Genomic DNA, 23153 nt, shown 5'->3' with positions numbered 1-23153 from the left:
CAGGTGCAACCCGTCTGTTAGATCACTTAATTTCAGTGGACCACACTAATCTGAGGTCAACACACTAAAATAAAAGATTGCGAGTCCGGTGGTAAGTTTTAAATAGTCGATTTATTGCATCACTTGATTTACACTGTTTGGCTTCCTTCATCCGACTAACAGCATGTTCAAAATGGCTGGTTCTTATACAGCAGCAGATGTACCCGCCCCCTTTATTACCATTGGCTCAGCAGCATGCATGCAGAGCCATGGTTGGTTCAACTACATCACACTGATTGGATCTCTGGTACATCAATCATTCCTTTGTTCTCTGTTTAAGCTAAATCAGCACTTTCAGTATTAAGCTTAGATCAGCACTTTCATTGTTCACAGTTTAAGCTAAATCGGCACTTTCAGTGTTAAGCTTAGATCATATTAAAATCTATGTTATTAAAATATATATTATATATATATTCCCTAACACGCCCCCCCTTTGATTCTTTCAAAAATTGAATCATAAAAATAGAGATTAAAAATATAATCAATTACTGCTGTGTTTTGCCACTGTCCGGATCAGTGGCTCTGCACAAATTTACATCAACCAGGATTTTACGTGGCCACAGTAAAAGCCTGGTTTTAATAAGTTAATTGATTTCATGATCTTAAATTAATTAGTGCATCTTAAAAAAGTGGGAGGAGCTCCCCTCAGCTTATGGCTTTGACTTTGAAAAATACATTCAGGTAAAAAATTAAAAAGTAGAAAAAGTAGAAAAAGGTACAAAACAATCTAGCAGCTAAATATAACATGCCCCTTTTAAGATGTAAAAACGGTCTGCTGGGACCTGCAAGGCGTCTTGCCCACGGGGCAGCAGCCGCCTGGTGGCAAGCACATTTAATCAACAGAAACACACAATTTGATCCCCATCCTATTATACAAGGCCTCCCTCTTATCTTTCTGAGGAATGTTTTGTCAAGATTCTTCAAGGGCATTTTATGGCTTCGTGGCTCCTTGTTATCTAGCAGGTGCTATCCTCCCTGTTTCCTTGCATTTTACCATTCCCATATCATTTCGATTTGTCTTTTGATGCTTGATATTCGACCTTGCTGGCATTTATGCTATCTTTTTCCGCTTGCCTGTTGTCAGTCCCTGGTCTAAGAATTAAAACCCATCTTTGAATCTAACAGCTATTCCTTACAATTCCCTTCTTTGAGAAGGAAATATCCTTATTGACTTCTCACAATTGGCTCTTGACTAATCTAGCTAGCTCTTCTTGCTCTCTCAACTTGGGCGTTAGTTAGTAGGGAGTCTTGAAGATTTCTCCTTTCCTTTGAGGGGGAGGAGCAACCTCTGACCCCTTACTCAAATTCAATTCACTGTTCCGGTGTTCCAATTCTGCCTCACCTGGGGTATCCTCTGTTTCTTCTATCTTTCCTGATGTTACCCCGCCTGGGGTCCCCTCTACATTACTTCGGATCTTCTCTTTCGGTGTGCTCAATTAATTTGTTATTGCTTGTCAGTCATGGGCATGAGTACCCAATTGGCTTATGTATCAAAGTCTTACTACACACGTTACATATATCAAATACACTATCATTACAAGTTGGATAGCTACCAGAGCATGTGAAATAATACGAACCTAAGGGTGTGCTGATGTATTAAGCCCAATATCCCATCAATGTGAGTTGTCCCCTATGCTGTCAATTTCAATATTCTCGAGTTGTCTTGCTCCAAAACGTAAAAATGCTTTAGGGAGGAGTTCAGTCGCATCATGAGCACGGTGGCATAGTGGTTAGCACTGTTGCCTCACAGCGCCAGAGACCCGGGTTCGAATCCGGCCTCGGGCGACTGTGTGTGTGGAGTTTGCACATTCTCCCCGTGTTTGCGTGGGTTTTCTCCGGGTGCTCCGGTTTCCTCCCACAGTCCAAAGATGTGCGGGTTAGGTTGATTGGCTATGATAAATTGACCCTTAGTGTTAGGGGGATTAAATACGTGGGGTCACAGGGATAGGGTGGGATATGTGTTGGTGTAGGGGTTACGGGGATCGGGTGGGATATGTGTTGGTGCAGGCTCGATGGGCCGAAATGGCCTCTATCTGCACTGTGGGGTTTCTGTGATTCTGTGATATGAGCTCACTGAAACCCACAAACAACAGGGGAATGTCGTATCCGAATTATGCCACATAATTGTGTAGCTCATACTTAAAAACGTGTTGGTTGATGGGACAGGTCCTGTTAGACCCGTAAAGCATGGTAATTGCAGTAGTAGTGACACAGGAGGCACCACCAAAATCCCCTCATACTGGATTCGTACTGGTTTTTCCCACGCTCTGTTACCTACAAAACACAATTATTACAGTCAGTTAAATTCAGTTTTACAATCATATCAAATACATTACAGTTTAACATCTAATCAACAAATCATGGATTTAAAAGATCCTCCAGATCTCTTTTACTTGTATCCATCTTGTGGATAATTCTTTACTAAACATGATTTCTCCTTGGACCTCAATTGTACCAATCTAGATTCCATGTAACTCTCCACTTCAACTTTAATTTCAATCCCTCTAACAGGTACCAACCAGTGTGTTTAACTCTATTCTGATTGTTTCATCAATTAGATAGTTTCTCGATGGAGTATGTGTCAATACTTTAAAAGTTGTCTCGCTCTCCTGAGCCACATTAACCATTTCATGTCTTGCTGTTGTCAAGTAACTGAGCATGTCTGAGACCGTTCTTCAGTGTAAATTCACCATACATTCCCGGATGGTAATTACTTCATACGTAACAAGTCACAGTTACACACACATACCGGTATCTCACTATCATGCCACCCATGCCGTCCGATATAAGCCTTTCTCGGGCTTTCAGGTATCTTATCGAAAGATTGTAGTCGTCTAATGGCTGAATACTTCTTCAAGGTCTTGCTTGCTGCTATTTAAGCTTTGACCTGAGCTCTTGGCCCTCTGCCTGTAATCTGGCCACTTCAGCCTGCTTGATTTCAAGCTGATTTTTAGCAGTAACTAGCTCTACATTAATCTCTTCCATTTCTTTCTCCTGAAGTGCTCTTTCCTGTAGTTGTGCTTTCACTAATGTGGTTTTCTCAGCTATTAGGCTCTCTAAAAGCATAATCTGTTGCTTTAAGTTATTCTCAAGATTCAACTTTTCTTTTTCCACGGTCTCTATTGTTGCCTGACTTTTCTCAATGTTTTCCGAAAACTGCTTTAACCTGTCAACTTTTTCAAGTAAAGCATCTTCCTTCTCAGCTAGAAGGGAGGCAAGAGAATTTTCATTCTGCTTTGACTTCATTAACTTATTCTCCAAGTCTGAAACCAGTTCTTCCTTGGTCTGGCAATCTACCTGGAGATTTAGTAAGCGGTCGTTCAAATTATTTTCTTCTTGTTTCAGATCATCGAGTTCAGACTGATTTTTTTTCAGTTTTGTTTCTGCTCTTTTAAACTGCCTGAGAGCATTTTGCAAGTTCTCATTCAGTAGTGCAATTCTCCTGTTTCAATCTTACACTCTCAATCACTTTCCTTTAATTACATGTGGGATATGTGCATTCCGTCCTTCACTACCCCAATGTTCTGTATTCGGTACACCTCTCGTCCTTGGGCTTGGGGTGCCATTACGGTATTACCAATACCAGCCCTAGGAGCCCATTCAGTAGTGTCTTGGGCTTGGGGTGCCATTACGGTATTACCAATACCAGCCCTAGGAGCCCATTCAGTAGTGCCTTGGGCTTGGGGTGCCATTACGGTATTACCAATACCAGCCCTAGGAGCCCATTCAGTAGTGCCTTGGGCTTGGGGTGCCATTACGGTATTACCAATACCAGCCCTAGGAGCCCATTCAGTAGTGCCTTGGGCTTGGGGTGCCATTACGGTATTACCAATACCAACCCTAGGAGCCCATTCAGTAGTGTCTTGGGCTTGGGGTGCCATTACGGTATTACCAATACCAACCCTAGGAGCCCATTCAGTAGTGCCTTAGGCTTGGGGTGCCATTACGGTATTACCAATACCAGCCCTAGGAGCCCATTCAGTAGTGCCTTAGGCTTGGGGTGCCATTACGGTATTACCAATACCAACCCTAGGAGCCCATTCAGTAGTGCCTTGGGCTTGGGGTGCCATTACGGTATTACCAATACCAGCCCTAGGAGCCCATTCAGTAGTGCCTTGGGCTTGGGGTGCCATTACGGTATTACCAATACCAGCCCTAGGAGCCCATTCAGTAGTGCCTTGGGCTTGGGGTGCCATTACGGTATTACCAATACCAGCCCTAGGAGCCCATTCAGTAGTGCCTTGGGCTTGGGGTGCCATTACGGTATTACCAATACCAGCCCTAGGAGCCCATTCAGTAGTGGCTTGGGGTGCCATTACGGTATTACCAATACCAGCCCTAGGAGCCCATTCAGTAGTGCCTTGGGCTTGGGGTGCCATTACGGTATTACCAATACCAGCCCTAAGAGCCCATTCAGTAGTGCCTTGGGCTTGGGGTGCCATTACGGTATTACCAATACCAGCCCTAGGAGCCCATTCAGTAGTGCCTTGGGCTTGGGGTGCCATTACGGTATTACCAATACCAGCCCTAGGAGCCCATTCAGTAGTGCCTTGGGCTTGGGGTGCCATTACGGTATTACCAATACCAGCCCTAGGAGCCCATTCAGTAGTGCCTTGGGCTTGGGGTGCCATTACGGTATTACCAATACCAGCCCTAGGAGCCCATTCAGTAGTGCCTTGGGCTTGGGGTGCCATTACGGTATTACCAATACCAGCCCTAGGAGCCCATTCAGTAGTGCCTTGGGCTTGGGGTGCCATTACGGTATTACCAATACCAGCCCTAGGAGCCCATTCAGTAGTGCCTTGGGCTTGGGGTGCCATTACGGTATTACCAATACCAGCCCTAGGAGCCCATTCAGTAGTGCCTTGGGCTTGGGGTGCCATTACGGTATTACCAATACCAGCCCTAGGAGCCCATTCAGTAGTGCCTTGGGCTTGGGGTGCCATTACCGGTATTACCAATACCAACCCTAGGAGCCCATTCAGTAGTGTAATTCTCCAGTTTCAATCTTTTGTAATACATCTTTAATGCGAGACCCTAGGTTTCTAACCTTTTGATCCAGTGTCGCCAAATCAATAGTATTAACAACTGAGGTACCCATATTAAAGGCAGTTGTTGCGTCATTTATCACAGACCTTTTACATCTCCATATCTGTTTGTGTTTTTTACGGTGCCCACCTCCATTCCATGTCGCGCCTTGTTTTAACACTTGAGTTAGGAGGTGTTGGTATAATTGTTGAGTTTTCTTAGAACACCATGTAGGTAAAGCCGTATCAGTTAAATCTAGCACTACCAGTACAAGTCCATGTTGCACATTATCATACAATTAGTTTACAAGATAACTTCCATTTATCAAATCATAATTTTCCTTCTAGCACTGTGGGGAAATATTAACTTAAAAGTAAGAAACTTAAATTTAATAATGTCCCATATCTTTAAATTTCATACTAAAGTTGTTGCTTGGTGAACTTAAACAGCTGTCAGTGGAAAGGGTTAACTCCTTTGCAGGTTTTTAAGAAGGTGGAGCGAAACATTATCAGACGTAATTGCGTCACTTCACGTAAATTAAAACGACAGTTGTGTTTTCACACTTTAACTAAACACGAACAGAACAGATAAAACAAAACAAAATAGCACATTCTTGCAGAAAACAGTAAATAACGTCATATTTCTTATTGTCCTTTCTTCAGATGTCTTTCCAAAATACTGTAAAAACATAACTGGAGAAAAATTAGTTTTTCACATTTAAACAAATCAAATCAAACTGCTTTAGAAGATTTCACCATAGCAACTGTGACTCCAAGGTTAAATCTTAGACTGAAACTTAATGTAACATTGTACAGTTTGCACCAAGTACAAAAATCTATCTTTTGTTAAACAAACTTTTTGTTGCTCTTCTCAGTTTTTACACACCAGCTTAACTTAAATTATTTCAAAGGTTTTTTTTTTTCAATTCTTGGGGCACAATCTTATTCGCACATTCTTAAAACTTCCAAAATCCAAGACAAGACAAAAGATTTAAACGCTTTTAACACAGAGAAGTGGGTGGAGCTAAAACACACATAACAACAGAATCTTTTAAAGAACATCTAATCAGACAAAAGAAATACTGTAACTTCTTGAACATTCATAGTCATTTTTCAAGGTTCCTTTCACTCAGCAAATTTTGTGTTTTATTTGTCTCAGCACAGATGTTAATAACTTCCATGTCAGTAAAACTTTTAAGTTTCTCTTTTTTTTCCTCTTTTTCCATCGGCGTCTCAGCATTTCCTGGCTTTCCAAATCCCTGTTTTTTTTTCTTCCTTTGCTGAATCTTCAGATTGGTTAGCCTGCAAATTAGATCTTTTTCCTTCTTTATCTCCTGTGTTCAGCCCCGAGTGTTCCAACCAGTTAGTTTTAAATCTCCCGTCGTACTCTAACACTTCCTCCGTCCCTTTCTGTTGACAGGCTATGATCTTTCCCCAATCTGTTTTTGCAGGGCTAAACACTTGTAACCACAGTTGGATCGCTTCCCATCCGGCATCTATATCTTGCTCATCATTTCCCAGGCCAGTCTTTACTTATTTCCCTCTCTCCTGGGTATCATTACAATCAGAATTTGGACTCCGCCACACGGGTGGAGTTGGTACTTCGCCCTTTCTTCCCCATTTTCTTTCTTCTCATACTCCTTTTCTACTCAAGACTCCTTGCATTAAAGTAAATGCCATCCAACCGTGCCATACTCCCTTGTGCCATTACATATTTGCTCTGCCTTCCAGGCTGACATTTTTCCTCTATATTTGGCTGTGCATCACCCCCTACTATAGCTCCACTCTGTATCCCATCCCCCTGCCAAACTAGTTTTAACCCCCCCCCAACAGTACCAGCAAACCTCCCCACAAGGATGTTGGTCCCGTTCCGGTTCAGGTGCAACCCGTCCGACTTGTACAGGTCCCACCTTCCCCAGAAGCAGACCCAGTGATCCAGGAAACTAAAGCCCTCCCTCCTGCACCAACTCTTTAGCCACGCATTCATCTGCTCTACCCTCCTATTCCTATACTCACTAGCGTGTGGCACCAGGAGTAATCCAGAGATTACAACCTTTGAGGTCCTGCTTTTTAATCTGCTACCTAGCTCCCTAAATTCTTGTTGCAGGACCTCTTTTTCTACCCATGTCGTTGGTACCAATGTGAACCACGACCTCTGACTGTTCGCCCTCCCCCTTCAGAAGGCCCTGCAGCCATTCAGTGACATCCTTGACCCTGGCACCAGGGAGCCAACATATCATCCTGGAGTCACGTCTGTGGCCACAGAAATGTCTATCTGTTCCCCTTACGATAGAATCCCCTATCACTATTGCTCTCCCACTTTTTTTCCTCCCCTCCTGTGCAGTTGAGCCACTCGTGGTGCTACGGACTTGGCTCTTGCTGCATTCCCCTGAGAAACCATCTCCCCCAGCAGTGTCCAAAACGGAAAATCTGTCAGAGAGGGAGATGGACCCAGGGGACTCCTGCACTACCTTTCTAGTTCTTTTACTCTGTCTGGCGGTCACCCATTTCCTGTCTGCCTGTGCACTCTTTACCGGCGGTGTGACCACCTCGTTAAACGTGCTACCCACGAAGATTTCAGCTTCGCAGATGCTCCACTTGACTGCAGCTCCAGCTCCGAAACCTGGATTTCGAGTAGCTGCAGCTGGAGACACTTCCTGCACATGTGTTCACCCTGGACACCGAAATTTGTCCCTGACTTTCCACATAGCACAGGAGGAGCACGCCACGCTGCCGAGCTGCCCTGTCATGTCCTACCCTTAATTTACTTCCTTTAAATTAAAGACTATTAAATGCACTAGGGACCTACTTCCCTTTAAACACTACTTACTCTAAACTAGAGACCTTACTTTGACTTTAACGACTGGACTGTAGAAGTACTCACCAGGTCCTACTTGCCAATCAGCTCCTTCCCTGGTTGTGACGTCACTTTAGCGGTTTTGCAGTTGTTGTTTGACTGCTCCCCCTCTTGGACTCTTTCCTTGGTGTACAGTAAGAACCAATTCCTACAGGGTGAAAAGTTAGGAAAAACAAAGGCGAAGCAAGGGAGCTCCTCCTTCCACTCCTCACCCAACTCCCTGACTCACCCAACTCGCAGCACTCTGTTTAAACCGCACTCAGTCAGAGGTTACTTTTAAATCATCTACTTTAATTCATTATACAGCCCTTGAAGTAGCTCCCTGGGTAGTCTCGATCTCTGTGCACCACTCCTGTTAGGATATGCAATGCCTGTATTATTTCTCCCTCAGCCAGGGTCTTCTGCTTTTCTTCCTTCCCTTGTGTGTCCATGCCACCGCTCTGTCCTGGTCCTTTTCAGACGGCGGTCATCACTGTGGCAGCAAACCAATTGTTTGGTAACTCCCTGTGCACCCAATTCAGTCCCACTCTCCAGTGTGATTCATACCTCCATGTGTGCATTATGTAATGCAATGGGGACCTGTTCTTCCCCACTTCCCTCCCCTCCCCAAAACAAAATCCACCAGTAGAACAGAACCTGCCAGGGAAATGTGAACTTGTGTAACTGGATCCAAATGAGACTTGAAGTCTGGAGTCCCATTTTCCAGACGGCAGTAAGTCGGTGTAAAGATTCCTATCTGGTGGAAAATCTTCCCTCTAGTACCTTCGGTAGATCTGTTTTGCTGTTCGATGTTTGTGTTTGGTATCGGACTTTTACAAAGTTTGGTGGGGGAAACAGCAAAGTGCTGAACCCAGCGCACAGCTCATCTCATCTCTGTGGCACTGCATGTTAATACTTCAACACACTGTGTCATAGTCAGTCTGAGGGAGCAAGTAACAATGGGGTGGTCTTGCCGTTAGGAACACACATCACAATCCTGGGATGGTGCTGAATTTGAATGCTGGGATTTAATTTGTAATCGGGAAAGCTGAAAATGGATTTTTGTTAGGGTATAAGCGAATTGTTTCATTATCCCACAAAGCAAGACCCCAGCCCACATCTCCACGAGCGAGTTGCCAAGAGCTGATTAAGAGCAGCCTGATGGAAAGGGCCTGTGCCCTTTGTTGGAGATGCCCGGTCTCCAGTCACTGTCGCCTTGTGTTGTGTGGTTGAGATTGGGAACTCTGCTTTGGAGCGCCAATGTACAGCGTGATGAAGCAATGTGCTGCCCGCCAACAACAGCCTCTGAATATGGGATTAGTGCTGACAAACCAGGGTACGTTTTTTTTTAAGAAGCAATCACAGAGAATTACAAATGGCTCACTGGGTGAAAAAAACCTACCTAATTTGTGGAGATACTAGAGTCTATTAACTCGGGCTGAGTAAAGAGAAAAATCAGCAGTGTTCCCATTCCTGATTGCTGTGCAGTCACTCTTCCCAGTCACTTTGTACTTTTGTGTTGTACTCTATATATGCTGATCAGTGTACAAGTTGATACCCTTTTGTTATAGGCCTTCTCATGTCTCTCTTCACATTTTCTTATCAATCTCAATACTTTAAAGGATAAGTTGTAGGTGAGACGAGTAATGTGTCCTAACTCTCTCCCACACCGTCGTGCAGCCACCACCAGGAAGGTCTACGAGAAGAAGCTGGAGCAGCTGATGGACCAGGGGTCAGTAACTGAGGAAAACCAGCCGAACGGAAGCACGGATTCTGATCAGTACAGTGACACGGAAGAAGGTGAGTAAGCCCAGCTTACTGGAGATTCTTTCCAGCTTATAGGAAGAAAACAAGAGGTGCTGTATTGCATTGTTACAATACAACTAATACTGAATTTAAGTCTGATTGATGGATCTTCATTCAAAATGAAAACGATTAGCATTAGTTTTAGTTCTTGCGTTCTGTATTTGAAATGTGAACTCCAGATGGTGAACAAAAAAGCCATTGGGTCCAACCGCTTCTGATTGATCTCCACCACGAAAAACCTGCCCCCCCCCCCCCCCCCCCACAAACATATTCTTCAATCCCTTCTCTCTGATTCTCCGTCCTCCTGTTAATCGAGTTTGTAATTATCTGGATCAGACCAAAGGGAGCTGGAGCTTCAGTTTGTCAGGAAACCAGCAGGGCCCAGGTCAGTTGTAGTGCAGTCTGACACTCGGCTGTAGTATGACACACTGGGACAGCTGATCCTAATGGGCAGGGCAAGAGCTTTTCTGTTGCAATCTTGCCTTTCTGTTCAAACAAAAGTTGGTAGAATATTTCTGAAGTTTAATTTTAACGAAGTTATTTATAATGGCGCTCAGCTGACGCTAGCCAGCAATTAATGGATTGGCAGTGGAACAGCAAGCTGCTGTTCAGTTAAACTGGTGGTTCAAGTGTGAATTACCCATTAATCTGAACTCCATAGAATCATTGTAATGTGCTGACTCTGACTGAACCTTCCATTTGGTTCTATTTCCCTGCCCTTTCCCCATATCCTTTTTACATATAACTCTCAAATGTTTATTCAATTCCATTTTAAAAGCTGTTCCTTGCTATTCTGCCACCACTGTTTCTGATGGTGTGTTCCATGTGTTAACAAACCTCTGCATAAAAACATTCTCCTAACCATTCGACTCTTTTGAAGATCTTCAATTTATGCAGGCGATGGAGGAGCAGATTTGCAGGGAAATTACTGAGGTGCATGAATATAGAGTAGTGATAATGGGAGACTTTAACTACCCCAATATTGAATGATGCAGCGATTGCGTTGCGGGCAGAGATGGGTTCGTGCACTTCCTGCTGTGATGAAAAGAGTGTCATTTTCCCAAAGTCTCTTAAAACTAAAACCTCTCATCCCTGGTATTGTCTTGGTGAATCTCTCCTGCACCTTCCCCATGACATTCTTCCTAAAGTAAGGTGCCAATAACTGGGCACAGTATTCTAACTGCAGCCTAACCAATGATTTGTACATGTTTAGCATTACCTCTTTGCTTTTGTGCTCCATGCCCCATTTATAAAACCTAGGATACCACGTGTTGTTTTGTTTTTAAAAGCTGAAGCAACTTGTCCTCCCACTTCTGTGTCTGAACCCTCAAAGGCTCTCTGCTCCTTTTTTAAATTTTCACCATTTGGTGCATATTCCCTCTCATTCTTTGCAAAATGCATTCTCTGCATTAAATGTCATCTGATATCTATCTGCCCGATATACTAACCTGCCTGTGTTCTGAAATCGCTTGCAGTCCTCTTCACAGTTAACCATGCCCACTATTTTTGTGCCCCATATACCCAAGTCCAGATTTTTTATATACATAGACGGAAAGCATCCATTAACAACTACTTTTTTTCTGTCCTTTAACCAACTTGCTATCCCTGCTACCATATCTCCTTTAATACCATGTGCCTTAATTTTATCAACCAGCCTCTTGTGTGACATCTTATCCAATGCCTTTTGAAAATCCATATACACAACATCCAGTGCATTTCCTCTATCCGTACACTATTATTTCCTCAAATAACTCTTAAATTTTTCAGACATGAATTGCCTTTTTATAAGTTGATGCTGGCAGTTCTTAATTATCCCGTGTCCAGGTGATTGTATAGTTTTATTCTGTATTATGACCTCTGGGAGCTTACCCAAGCATAGGTGACCCATAGAGGGTTGGAATGGGGAGGCAAAGGTGCAGGTATCCCTCAGTGATGACTGAAGCCTGGTATGTAGAGGGTAACGATGTGAAGAGTGATTTATTTTGATGTAATTTTAACAGGTTTACACCATGGAACATTTGTTTATTAAAAGTAGATCCACTTAAGAACATTCAATAAAGAAGGACAGGAGAAGACCAGCTGGTCCATCGAGCCAGTCCCATCCTAGCATGGTGTAACCCCTGCACATCGTCTTCCCCCCCCCACCCCCTTGCCAGTAGCCTCACAATCTCCTGGGAGAGGCAAAACGACATCTTGGACCAATTTAGAGCGAGAGGGTGACACAACCCACAATAACCCACCTCGCTCTGTGTAGCTAGGTTTGCCACAAATACTAATACTCTTGGCTTGCATAACACAGAATCAAGCTAAAAATGTTGTTTTGGGGGACTGATGCTCAGTAATTTCCATTTTTACTACCTGTATTTTATGGTGCCTTTTAATAAAAAAAATTTTGGTAAGCAGATGCTGTAAAACAAACGGAGTTTTAATTGTATGTATTAGTGTATTACTACAAGCTTTCCCATTGCCCAGTTTACATTAGCACTACCAATTTTGTGTTAAAAGACAATTAAATGTTTTTTAATTCTCCCTGTTAGTTACCCAGGTCCCGGGTAATTCTGATTCTATGCTGTATAACCGGTCTCTTAAGATCCTGCTTGTTTTCCCCCTCCGTCTGAGTGGGGTCAGGATTAGGAATTAGTGGCACCGTGTGTTGGAGCCCCAGCGCACTGTACATTGGACTGTTTTTGTGATCGGAGAGCAGCTCTTGAACTTAGTAACATCCCTTCGTACTTGCCTTTTGAATGTTCAGAGATCATAATTGAAAAGAAGGAGCTGCTTACAAGCAAGACCAAGACTCCTGTAATAACCAGGCAAAGAAAAACCGAGTACAGTTGGGTAAGTGATTTAGATAGATTATTCCATAACATTTTCAGTCTTGATCCTTTCAATGTCAAAAATCCAAATACAATTTTAAACAAAATTCTATACTATCTATTCCTGATAATTCTGTTGTTTATAGGCATAAAAATTGATTATCTAATTTGAATTGAGCAACATAAATAACAGAATGGGAATTTAGCGCTGAAAGAATTGACCTTTCAGATCATTTGAATTGAGAGGATTATATTCAGATTTGTATAGTGGCATTTTCAAAGATTTTGTGCAGTCCCAAGTTTCACATCCTGTTCTATCCGTGAATGAAAGTGTGAAATAAACTCTCATTTAACTATCTTGTAAAAAAAAAAGCGGTTGTCTATTAAAATGAATCCAGATTGTTTTACTGAAGTCTTAATGTGACATTAAATTCTTTGCAGTTGTAATTGAACTGTTTGATGGAGCAAATCAGAAGTAGAAGATTCTCTTGGGTATAGTTCGGAAATTATATCCGGATGCTTTCATAGAACTGAGCAGTTTTTAAACACTTGGGATTTGGCTGCTAAAGCGTATAATTTTATAAAGACTTCCTGATGTAATAGGGCTTAAGAGCCTAGAAATTACTCTTGGTGATCTTAGCAGACGAACAGTGAATGCGTTTGTGTGACATTCGTCTTCTATTTTAACAGGTGTTCACCCACTTGTTTTAATTGAATCGGCTTCTGCTAAAATAGCAGCAAGGACTGTCATTAGAGTGCAATTGAGCATTCATCTGGTAACCTGGGCACTTTACATAGAGTGTACTGAACAGAAACAGACCATTCGGCCCATCTGGTCTCTGCCAGTGTTTATGCTCCACCTGAGCCTCCTCCCACCCTACTTGATCTCGCCCTATCAGCGTGTCCTTCTGTTCCTTTTTCCCTCGTGTACTTATCTAGCTTCCCCTTAAATGCAGCTATGCTGTAAACATATACAGCACATCACACACTGACTGGTAGATTAATTACATGTGGAGGCTAATCCACTAGTGGGTATGTTGCATGAGGAGGGTAATCCACTAGTGGGTATGTTACACGAGGAGGGTAATCCACTAGTGGGTATGTTACACGAGGAGGGTAATCCACTAGTGGGTATGTTGCATGAGGAGGGTAATCCACTAGTGGGTATGTTACACGAGGAGGGTAATCCACTAGTGGGTATGTTGCATGAGGAGGGTAATCCACTAGTGGGTATGTTACACGAGGAGGGTAATCCACTAGTGGGTATGTTAAACGAGGAGGGTAATCCACTAGTGGGTATGTTACACGAGGAGGGTAATCCACTGGTGGGTATGTTACACGAGGAGGGTAATCCACTAGTGGGTATGTTACACGAGGAGGGTAATCCACTAGTGGGTATGTTGCATGAGGAGGGTAATCCACTAGTGGGTATGTTACACGAGGAGGGTAATCCACTAGTGGGTATGTTACACGAGGAGGGTAATCCACTAGTGGGTATGTTACACGAGGAGGGTAATCCACTAGTGGGTATGTTGCATGAGGAGGGTAATCCACTAGTGGGTATGTTACATGAGGAGGGTAATCCACTAGTGGGTATGTTACACGAGGAGGGTAATCCACTAGTGGGTATGTTACACGAGGAGGGTAATCCACTAGTGGGTGTGTTACACGAGGAGGGTAATCCACTAGTGGGTATGTTACACGAGGAGGGTAATCCACTGGTGGGTATGTTGCATGAGGAGGGTAATCCACTAGTGGGTATGTTACACGAGGAGGGTAATCCACTAGTGGGTATGTTACACGAGGAGGGTAATCCACTAGTGGGTATGTTACACGAGGAGGGTAATCCACTAGTGGGTATGTTACACGAGGAGGGTAATCCACTAGTGGGTATGTTACACGAGGGTAATCCACTAGTGGGTGTGTTACACGAGGATGTTACACGAGGAGGGTAATCCACTAGTGGGTGTGTTACACGAGGAGGGTAATCCACTAGTGGGTATGTTGCACGAGGAGGGTAATCATGTTACACAGGCGACCCCCCCCCCCCCCCCCCAAAACAACAGGAGAGGGCAGATTTCTACCAGTAAAGTGAGTGTGTGTGTAAATCTCGCCTTTTACAACCTCCAGATGTCCCAAAGCATTTTACAACCAATCAAGTACTTTAGAAGTGTTGTCACTGTTGTAATGTAGCAAACGTGGCAGCCAGTTTGGGAACAACAAGCTCCCACATACAGCAATGAAATAAATGACCAGATCACCTTGTGGTTTTTTAGGGTGTTGGTTGAGTGATAAATATTGGCTAGAACAATTACTTGGTCTGTAACCTGTTAAAAAGATTACTCGTACTCTCTGAAATAAAACAGAAAATGTTCGAAATGCACAGCAAGTCGATCTGCATCTGTGAAGCAGGGAGGCCGGTTATTGCTTCGGATGTATACTTTTCCAAAGGTTAAACTCACTAACTTCTCTTAATAAGTGTCGACTAATCTGTACATTTACAGCATTTACAATTTTTTTTCTTTTTACTACAGTCAAGCCCACTTAAATGAATAACTGATAAAAGAATAAAACATTTAATAGAATAAAATATCCATGCTCCAATCCCTTTTCTAACGATCGCTGTCCCTGTTTAAATGAATTGCAGGAGTCTGGATTTATTGATTTAAGTGTTGTATTGGCTGTGTTGAGCACTTGTCAATCAAGATGTTGAGCTCTTTTAACATGCCTTTTTGTCTGGGTGTGAAAATAGTCCACGAACCAATTCAGTGATGTTTGAAATAAAAACAAAGTGCTGGGAATCCTCTGCCAGTCAGGCAGCATCTGTGGAGAGCGAAACAGTTAACGTTTCAGGTCGATGGCCTGACCACTGGTCCCATTACCGCCCTCCTTTTGCCTCGCACCATCATCCCTTTTGCCATTTAATCTCTCCCGCCTTCCACCCGATCACAGACCTTCCCTTTTGTTCTTTCCACCCCTCCCCCCTTTTCCTGCCCCTGAACTTGCTTAAAACCTGTTATATTTAACACTTTTTCAGTTCTGATCAAAGGTCATCAAGCTGAAATACTAACTAACTCTCTCTCACCACAGATGCTACCTGACCTAAGTATTTCCAGCATTTTCTGTTTTTATTTCAGATTTCCAGTCTCCGCAGTATTTTGCTTTTGTATCAGTGATGTTTGAGTTTTTTTAACCTCCTTGGTGCTAGGGCCCAAACACTGACAATTAATGTGCTTTTGTTTCGGTAGAAAAACCATCTCCTGAGGTGCTAATGCTCAAGCTTCTAAATTATCCATACTACAGGACTATAATTTCAATCAAATTTCTTGCCAAATTTGATAGAAGTTAAAACGCATAAAAGAATAGAATGGTTATGGGAATAAAATTACTTGGCAACATCATTTTTCATGAAACTGTTTTGCACTGTAATACTTTCTGATTCCATATTACCAACTGTATCTGATGTGTAGTAGTAACCACTTCCAATCTAATTAGACCAGTAAAAAGCAAATTCTTGTCCTGGCTTCTTGTGATCATTAGAGTTGAAAATCGGTTATGCCTCATTTCATTCTTGTAATTTAAAAAAAAAATCAGTATATGTTTGTTTGAAAACTTTGCATTCATTCTCAGTGTTTCTATTGAAAATAGTGGCAAAATTCAGAAACTGATACCAATCATTTTCTCTGCTCTGTATAAATTAAGCTGAATCCTTTTATCTTATGCCAAATAGTGGTTGGGAGATGTGAATCCGATTGAGGATGGATTGAATCCCACCCATGTGAGTAACTACCCCTGAACTGCACCAGATACAGGAAACTTTGTGCTATCCGGCACCGACGGGACCGAGCTGTTGCCGTCCCATCAAAACTGCCGGACAAACCAGCGCTAATGTTAAAACATACGGAAGCTTTTGAGCTCCGTATCTAGCAACAAACCCTGTTGCAGCTTCTAAACAGTCGGCCGTAGCTTGCAAGCGTCTCTGTAGCTAAGCAACAGCTTTAGCTAGACCTTGCAGAGCCTGACTAGTGGGAAAAAAAAGCAACGAAAAGAAAAAAAACTTACTGAACCGACTCCTGAATTTTGCCGGTGGCTGGAGCATTCCGGACAGTTAACCTCCGGATAAACCAAAGTTTCCTGTACTTGGATCATTTAAATACCATTCTTCCCAGTGTCTCACTGGAACTCCCAAGTATAAATTTGATATTTAGTCCTGACTTAAATTGTTACATCTACCAATCCTGCAAGTAACAAGTTTATATTTTTGAAAATTAGATCATTACTATTTGAGTAAGTTGTTTATAGGTTTGTTTCCTTCCTTTCTCTTCCCTCTTGTCTCCTTGTTTTGCCAAGTGTAAGATGGTAGTGGTGTTTGTTTCCACCCTGTACCATTTATTATTTGTTGCTGGTTTCGGCACTGCAAAGCTCCACACTTTATTTTCGCTGTACTTGAATGGGAGGCTGTGATGCTCGAGGGTTTTCAGTAAACTGTCAATTTTTAGGGACTTAAATGCTTAACTGTGATTGACAGGTAACCACTTAAAAGCAAGTAGGGAAACCTGTCAATGATTCCAGTTTCCGCATCACTTAGTAACCTTGAAACCATTGCTAGTAAGTACCCCTTGAATTTTTTGTTCTAATTGGGTGTTAAATTAACTGCATGCAATCATTGTTTCCTTTATCTTTCACCATCCATCCCTTTAACCTTGGATTGTTTTATTTTTTGTGCCATTGTCTTATTTTAATTTCTCTAACCTTGCTAGGATATGTGTGCATTTGTGTTTGCCTTTTGTTTTGAATACATTCTTTTATATAAATTTGTTTAGTTTTTGCTGGGATTGAAGTTAATTACATAGAGGACGCTGGAACTGAGGTGAAAAATAAACTGAGACCCTATGAGCGTAGAATGCTGGTGTGGTGCGTTGGAGTTCAGGGAAAGCAGTGGGGTCTTTAGCAACCCATTGGTGATCACTTAACTAAAGGTTCTACGTGAAGTGCTTGTATCGTTCCGAAGTTTCAGTAACATATCTGCACAGAGCTTTTTAAAATGTGTCTGTATATATATTTTGCTGCAGTAAAATGGAAGAGTTCCAATCATTCTCGCAGTTGCAGCTGCCATGACTAATGCTAGTCCTGTAGACAGGCAGCTGTTGAACACCGCCTTGTTAGAGGTAACGTGGTTTGATTTTTGTTGTCTTCCTTGCACCAACATTCTTGAGTGGTATGGGGTGTAACTTCTGCAAATCTGAATAAATGTTTTATGCAGGATAAACCAAAGAGCAGAGGAACTGCTGTACACCGCATAACCAGCCGTCCCAGCAAATGAGAATGCCGAGCAAAAAACAGGGAAGTTGCCACCTCCTGTACCGCACAGAGTGGACTCTTTCTTTAATTGCACCTCCCTCTGGAGTTGTGGGTCTTTTGTTTCTATTGTTTCAAAGTCACTCGCTACAACCAAACTTGGAGTGAAAGCTTTATATTGATGATTTTTCATTTTATAGGTGGAACAAAAAGAAGTGGTAAAGAACAGTTTGCTGGAAGAAATGTTCCCCAATGAGGCACCGACACCTACAGGGATCAGGTAGGACAGGGGCCGCTGTTTTTATATTCTTCAGTAATCCATTGGGATCTGGTTGTTGTGGTCTCCACTCAGTTATACCACAAAAAGTTCAAAGTCAACTGTACTTAAAATGTAATATCTTCACAAGTTTCAATTCGTGGGCCATTGGCACCAGTACTTGTGAAAGAGGGGGTTGTTCCATTGGGACAGACTCCACTTAAACTGGGCTGGGGCCAGTGTCCTGGCGAATCGAATAACTAGGGTGGTAGATGCAGCTTTAAACTAATAAGGGGGAGGGAGGGTTCAGATAAGGGTAAATCTAAGTCTGAAGAAAAAAGTCCGTAGAGTAGAGTGATTTGGGTAAAATCAAGCAAATTGTGTCAGGAAGGGACCGAGAGTTTAACAGTGGTAATAGGACATTAGCGACTAAGGCCACATCAGGAAAAATAGTAAAAAGTAAAAATTAGAGCTGCTATATATGAATGCACGAAGCATTCGTAACAAGATAGATGAATTAATGGCGCAAATAGAGGTAAATGGGTTTGATCTAGTAGCCATTACTGAGATGCGGTTGTAGGGTGACCAAGGTTGGGAACTAATTATTCCAGGGTACTTGACTTTTAGAAAAGATAGGCAAAATGGAAAAGGAAGTGGGGTGCACCGTTCCCTTTAAACTGCGCGATGGTACCGCACTCTGCAGGTCCTGCGCAGCCGGTAAGACGGCTTTTAAATAGGAAAAAATAACGTGCATGAGCGGAATTCTGAAGGGGCCACGCGGGTCAAAAAAACTTAGAGGAAACATTGGTGGGGTAGACCTGATGATGATGATGAAATAAATGCAGTTGTGGGAAAGGATCTTGGACCAGAAAATCAGGATGTAGAATCAGTATGGGTGGAGCTAAGAAATAACAAAGGGCAGAAAGCAATGGTGGGAGTAGTTTTCGGCCCCATAGTAATAATCATAGTGTTGGACAGAATATAAATCAGGAAATTAGAGGAGCATTTAACAAGGGTAATGCAATAACCCTGGGGAACTTTAATCTTCATATAGACTGGGCAAACCAAAGTTGCAAAAGTAGCTTGGAGGACGAGTTCATGCAATGTATTCAAGACGGTTTTCTAGAACAATATGTTGAGGAACATCTAGAACAGGCTATTTTTAGATCTAGTATTGTGTAATGAGACAAAGTTAAGTAGTAGTAATCTAGTAAAGGATCCTCTGGGGAAGACTGATCATATGATAGAATTTTATATTAAGTTTGAGAGTGATGTGGTTAAGTCTGAAACTAGGGTCTTAAGTTTAAACAAAGCAAACTACAGGCGAGATGGCTGAGGAAGATTGAGAAATTAGTTTAAAAGATGTGACTGTAGATGAGCAATGGCAACTTTTTTTTTAAAATTCCTAATTCTTAATGAATATGCATTCCCTTGAAGAATGAAAACTGCACTGGAAAGGTGGTACAACCGTGGCTGGACCTGATGGCCTACATCCTAGGGTTTTAAACAAGGTGGATGCATTGGTTTGATCTTCCAGAATTCCCTAGATTCTAGAACGGTCCCCGTGGATTGGAAGATAGCAAATGTAACTCAGCTATTCAAGAAAGGAGGGAGAGAGAAAACCGAGAACCAAAGGCCAGTTGGCCTGACATCAATAGTAGGGAAAATGCTAGAATCTGTTGTTGAGGAAGTGGTAACAGGGCACTTAGAAAATCACTATGATTAGGCAGAGTCAACATGGTTTTAGGAAAGAGAAATCATGTATGACAAATCTGTTAAGAGTTTATTGAGGATGTAACTAGCAGGGTAGATAAGGAGGAATCTGTGGATGTAGTATATATGGATTTTCAGAAGGCATTTGATAAGGTGCCACACAATAGGTTGTTACAAGATTAGGCCTCATGGGTAATATATTAGCATGGATGAGGATTGGTTAACGGACAGAAAACAGAGTAGGAATAAATGTTTTTTTTTGGGATGGCAGGGTGTAACTGGTGAAGTGCCGCAAGGATCAGTACTTGGACCTCAGCTATTTACAATCTGTATCAATGACTTGAATGATAATATATCCAAGTTTGTTGACGATACAAAGCTAGGTGGGAAAATAAGATGTGAGGAGGATGCAAAGAGCCTGTAATGGGATATAACCGGTTAAGTGGTTGGATAAGAAGGTGGCAAATGGAGCATAATGTGTGAAATTATCCACTTTGGTAGAAAGAATGGAAAAGCAGAATTTTTTTTTTTTTTTTAGGTGAGAGACTAATGTTGGTATTCAGAAGGATTTGGGTGTCCTTGTACACAAATCACAGAAAGGTACAGCAAGCAATTAGGAAGGCAGATGGTGTGTTGGCCTTTATTGAAAGGGGGTTGCTGCCTAAGAGTAAGGAAGTCTTGCTGCAATTATATCGGGCTTTGGTGAGCCCACACCTGGAGTACGGAGCACAGTTTTGATGATCTTACCTAAGGAAAGATATACTTGCCTTAGAGAAGATGCAACGAAGGTTCACGAGATTGATTCCTGGGATGAGAGGGTTGTCCTATGAGGAGAGATCGAGCAGATTGGGCCTACACTCTCTGGAGTTTAGAAGAATGAGAGGTGATTTCATTGAAATGTATAAAATTCTTCGAGGGCTTGCCAGGGTAGATGCCGAGAGGCTGTTTCCCCTGGCTGGAGAGTACAGAACGAGGGGGTCATCGTTTCAGGATAAGGAGTTGGCCATTTAGGATTTAGATGAGAAATTTCTTCACTCACTGTTGTGAATTTTTGGAATTCTCTACCCCAGAAGGCTCTGGATGCTGAATTGTTGCGTATATTCAAGAAAGTGATCAATATTTTTGGATATTAAGGGAATCAAGGGATATGGGGATAGTGCGGGTAGGTGGAGCTGAGGCAGAAGATCAGCCATGATCTTATTGATTGGCGGAGCAGGCTCGAGGGACCGGATGGCCGACTCCTGCTCCTATTTCTTATGTTATGTTCTTTACAGCAATCCTTCATATCCAAGTACTGAATTATCATTACGGTATTCTAGTGTGAATATTCATTTTAGCGCAAAAGATTGTCTTGAGTATTTTTCTGCTTCATTCATATTGTATGTGTGGTGTCGAGGGTGCAGTCAGATAACGTACCTTGTCAAACATGCTGTCAACCAGTTTTCTTTGATGTGATGCCTGTGGCTGTTTTAATATGGCTAGTGAGTTCAGTTAGATAAATTACCTGGTCAAACGTGACTGCTTTCATGTAGATACATTTGCTGTCAACTAGTTTTCTTTGAAATGGTGCCAGTGGCTATTTGAATCTGCATTTAGTTACGATCAGGGAATTTAGTATTTGCTTTAAAATTTGTCAGCAAACGAAAGGTAATGTAAATGAATCAGTAATCGTGTAGAGACAGGCTGGTTGATGAATGTAAGCAGATAGAACCCATGGTCCCTGGACATTGCTAGCTGTTAAATGTCCTGCCTCACTCCCTGCTTTGTTACTCCTGACCCTTCTCCTCCTTGGCACCTGAATAACGCAGGCCATTTTAAAATCAAAAATAAATATAAACAATGTCACAGGCGGTATAAGCAGTACACTTTTGAAAGAAATCTCTCCTCCCCCCCTCCTCCTCCTCCTCCTCCTCCCCCCAGCCACCAACGGATCCAGTTCTCCCAGGGAGCTGAAGAAAATGTAGCCACGCTGCAAGGCCGCAACTGTTGGGTAATGCACGTGCGCGGCTGGGGGATACTGTTGCGGCCTTGCAGCGTGGCTACATTTTCTTCAGCTCCCTGGGAGAACTGGATCCGTTGGTGGCTGGGGGGAGGAGGAGGAAGAGAGGGGAGGAGAGATTTCTTTCAAAAGTGTACTGCTTATACCGCCTGTGACATTGTTTATATTTATTTTTGATTTTAAAATGGCCTGCGTTATTCAGGTGCCAAGGAGGAGAAGGGTCAGGAGTAACAAAGCAGGGAGTGAGGCAGGACATTTAACACGTATGCGCACAAGGCCACAAAAATGGTCATGTGGATAATCACAGCGTTCACATTCAGACTTGCCAGCAAAGTTGAAACCCTTGGAATAAAAGGGACAGTGGCAGCAAGGATACAAAATTGGCTGAGTGACAGGAAACAAAGTAGTCGTGAACGGTTGTTTTTCAGACTGGAGGAAGGTGGTGTTCCCCAAGGGTTGATTCTAGGACCACTATGATATATATTAATGACTTGGACTTGGAAATACAGGGCACAATTTCAAAGTTTTCAGATGACACAAAACTTGGAAGTATAGTGAACAGTGAGGAGGAGAGTGATACACTTCAAGAGGACATAGACAGGCTGGTGGAATGGGCAGACACGTGGCAGATGAAATGTAATGCAGAAAAGTGCATCGTGATGCATTTTGGTAGAAAGAATGAGGAGAGGCAATATAAACTAAAGGGTACAATTCTAAAGGGGGTGCACGAACAGAGACACCTTGGGGTATATGTGCACAAATCGTTGAAGGTGGCAGGGCAGGTTGAGAAAGCAGTTAAAAAAGCATACGGGATACTGGGCTTCATAAATGGAGGCATTGAATACAAAAGCAAGGAAGTTATGATGAACCTGTATAAAACACTGGTTTAGCCTCAACTGGGGTATTGTGTCCAATTCTGGGCACCACACTTTAGAAAGGATGTGAAGGCCTTGGAGAAGGGTGCAGAAAAGATTTACAAGAATGGTTCCAGGGATGAGGGACTTCAGTTATGTGGATAGACTGGAGAAGCTGGGGTTGTTCTCCTTGGAGCAGAGAAGACTGAGAGGAGATTTGATGGAAGTGTTCAAAATCATGAGGGGTCTAGACAGAGTAGACAGAGAGAAACTGTTCCCATTGGCGGAAGGGTTGAGAACCAGAGGACACAGATTTAAGGTGATTGGCAGAAGAACCAAAGGTGACATGAGGAAAAACTTTTACGCAGCGAGTGGTTAGGATCTGGAATGCACTGCCTGAAAGGGTGGTGGAAACAGACTCAATCGTGGCTTTCAAAAGGGAATTGAATAAGTACCTGAAGGAAAAATATTTGCAGGGCTACAGGGAAAGGGTGGGGGAGTGGGACTAG

At 42.6% G+C, this 23153-nt stretch overlaps 1 protein-coding gene across 2 annotated transcripts in view; it reads left to right on the top strand.

The window, feature by feature from the left end:
• LOC147081072 (lamina-associated polypeptide 2, isoforms beta/delta/epsilon/gamma-like) overlaps nt 1–23153 on the top strand; it is a 61730-nt gene that overhangs the window by 12297 nt on the left and 26280 nt on the right. Inside the window, exons 3-6 of one of the 2 annotated variants that reach the window (XM_085980971.1) lie at nt 9583–9702; nt 12461–12546; nt 16255–16302; nt 18023–18102. In XM_085980971.1, coding sequence (XP_085837097.1) covers nt 9583–9702; nt 12461–12546; nt 16255–16302; nt 18023–18102 — 334 coding nt within the window. The remainder of the gene's footprint in view (nt 1–9582; nt 9703–12460; nt 12547–16254; nt 16303–18022; nt 18103–23153) is intronic. The other variant, XM_085980972.1, reaches the window with a different exon arrangement.

Source organism: Somniosus microcephalus, unplaced genomic scaffold (genome assembly GCF_052327205.1).
Source record: "Somniosus microcephalus isolate GS21.2 unplaced genomic scaffold, FLI_Smic_1.0 scaffold814, whole genome shotgun sequence".
Lineage (NCBI taxonomy): Eukaryota > Metazoa > Chordata > Chondrichthyes > Squaliformes > Somniosidae > Somniosus > Somniosus microcephalus.
The sequence above is the reverse complement of the archived record's forward strand: the minus strand, read 5'-3'. Positions and strand labels throughout refer to the sequence as shown.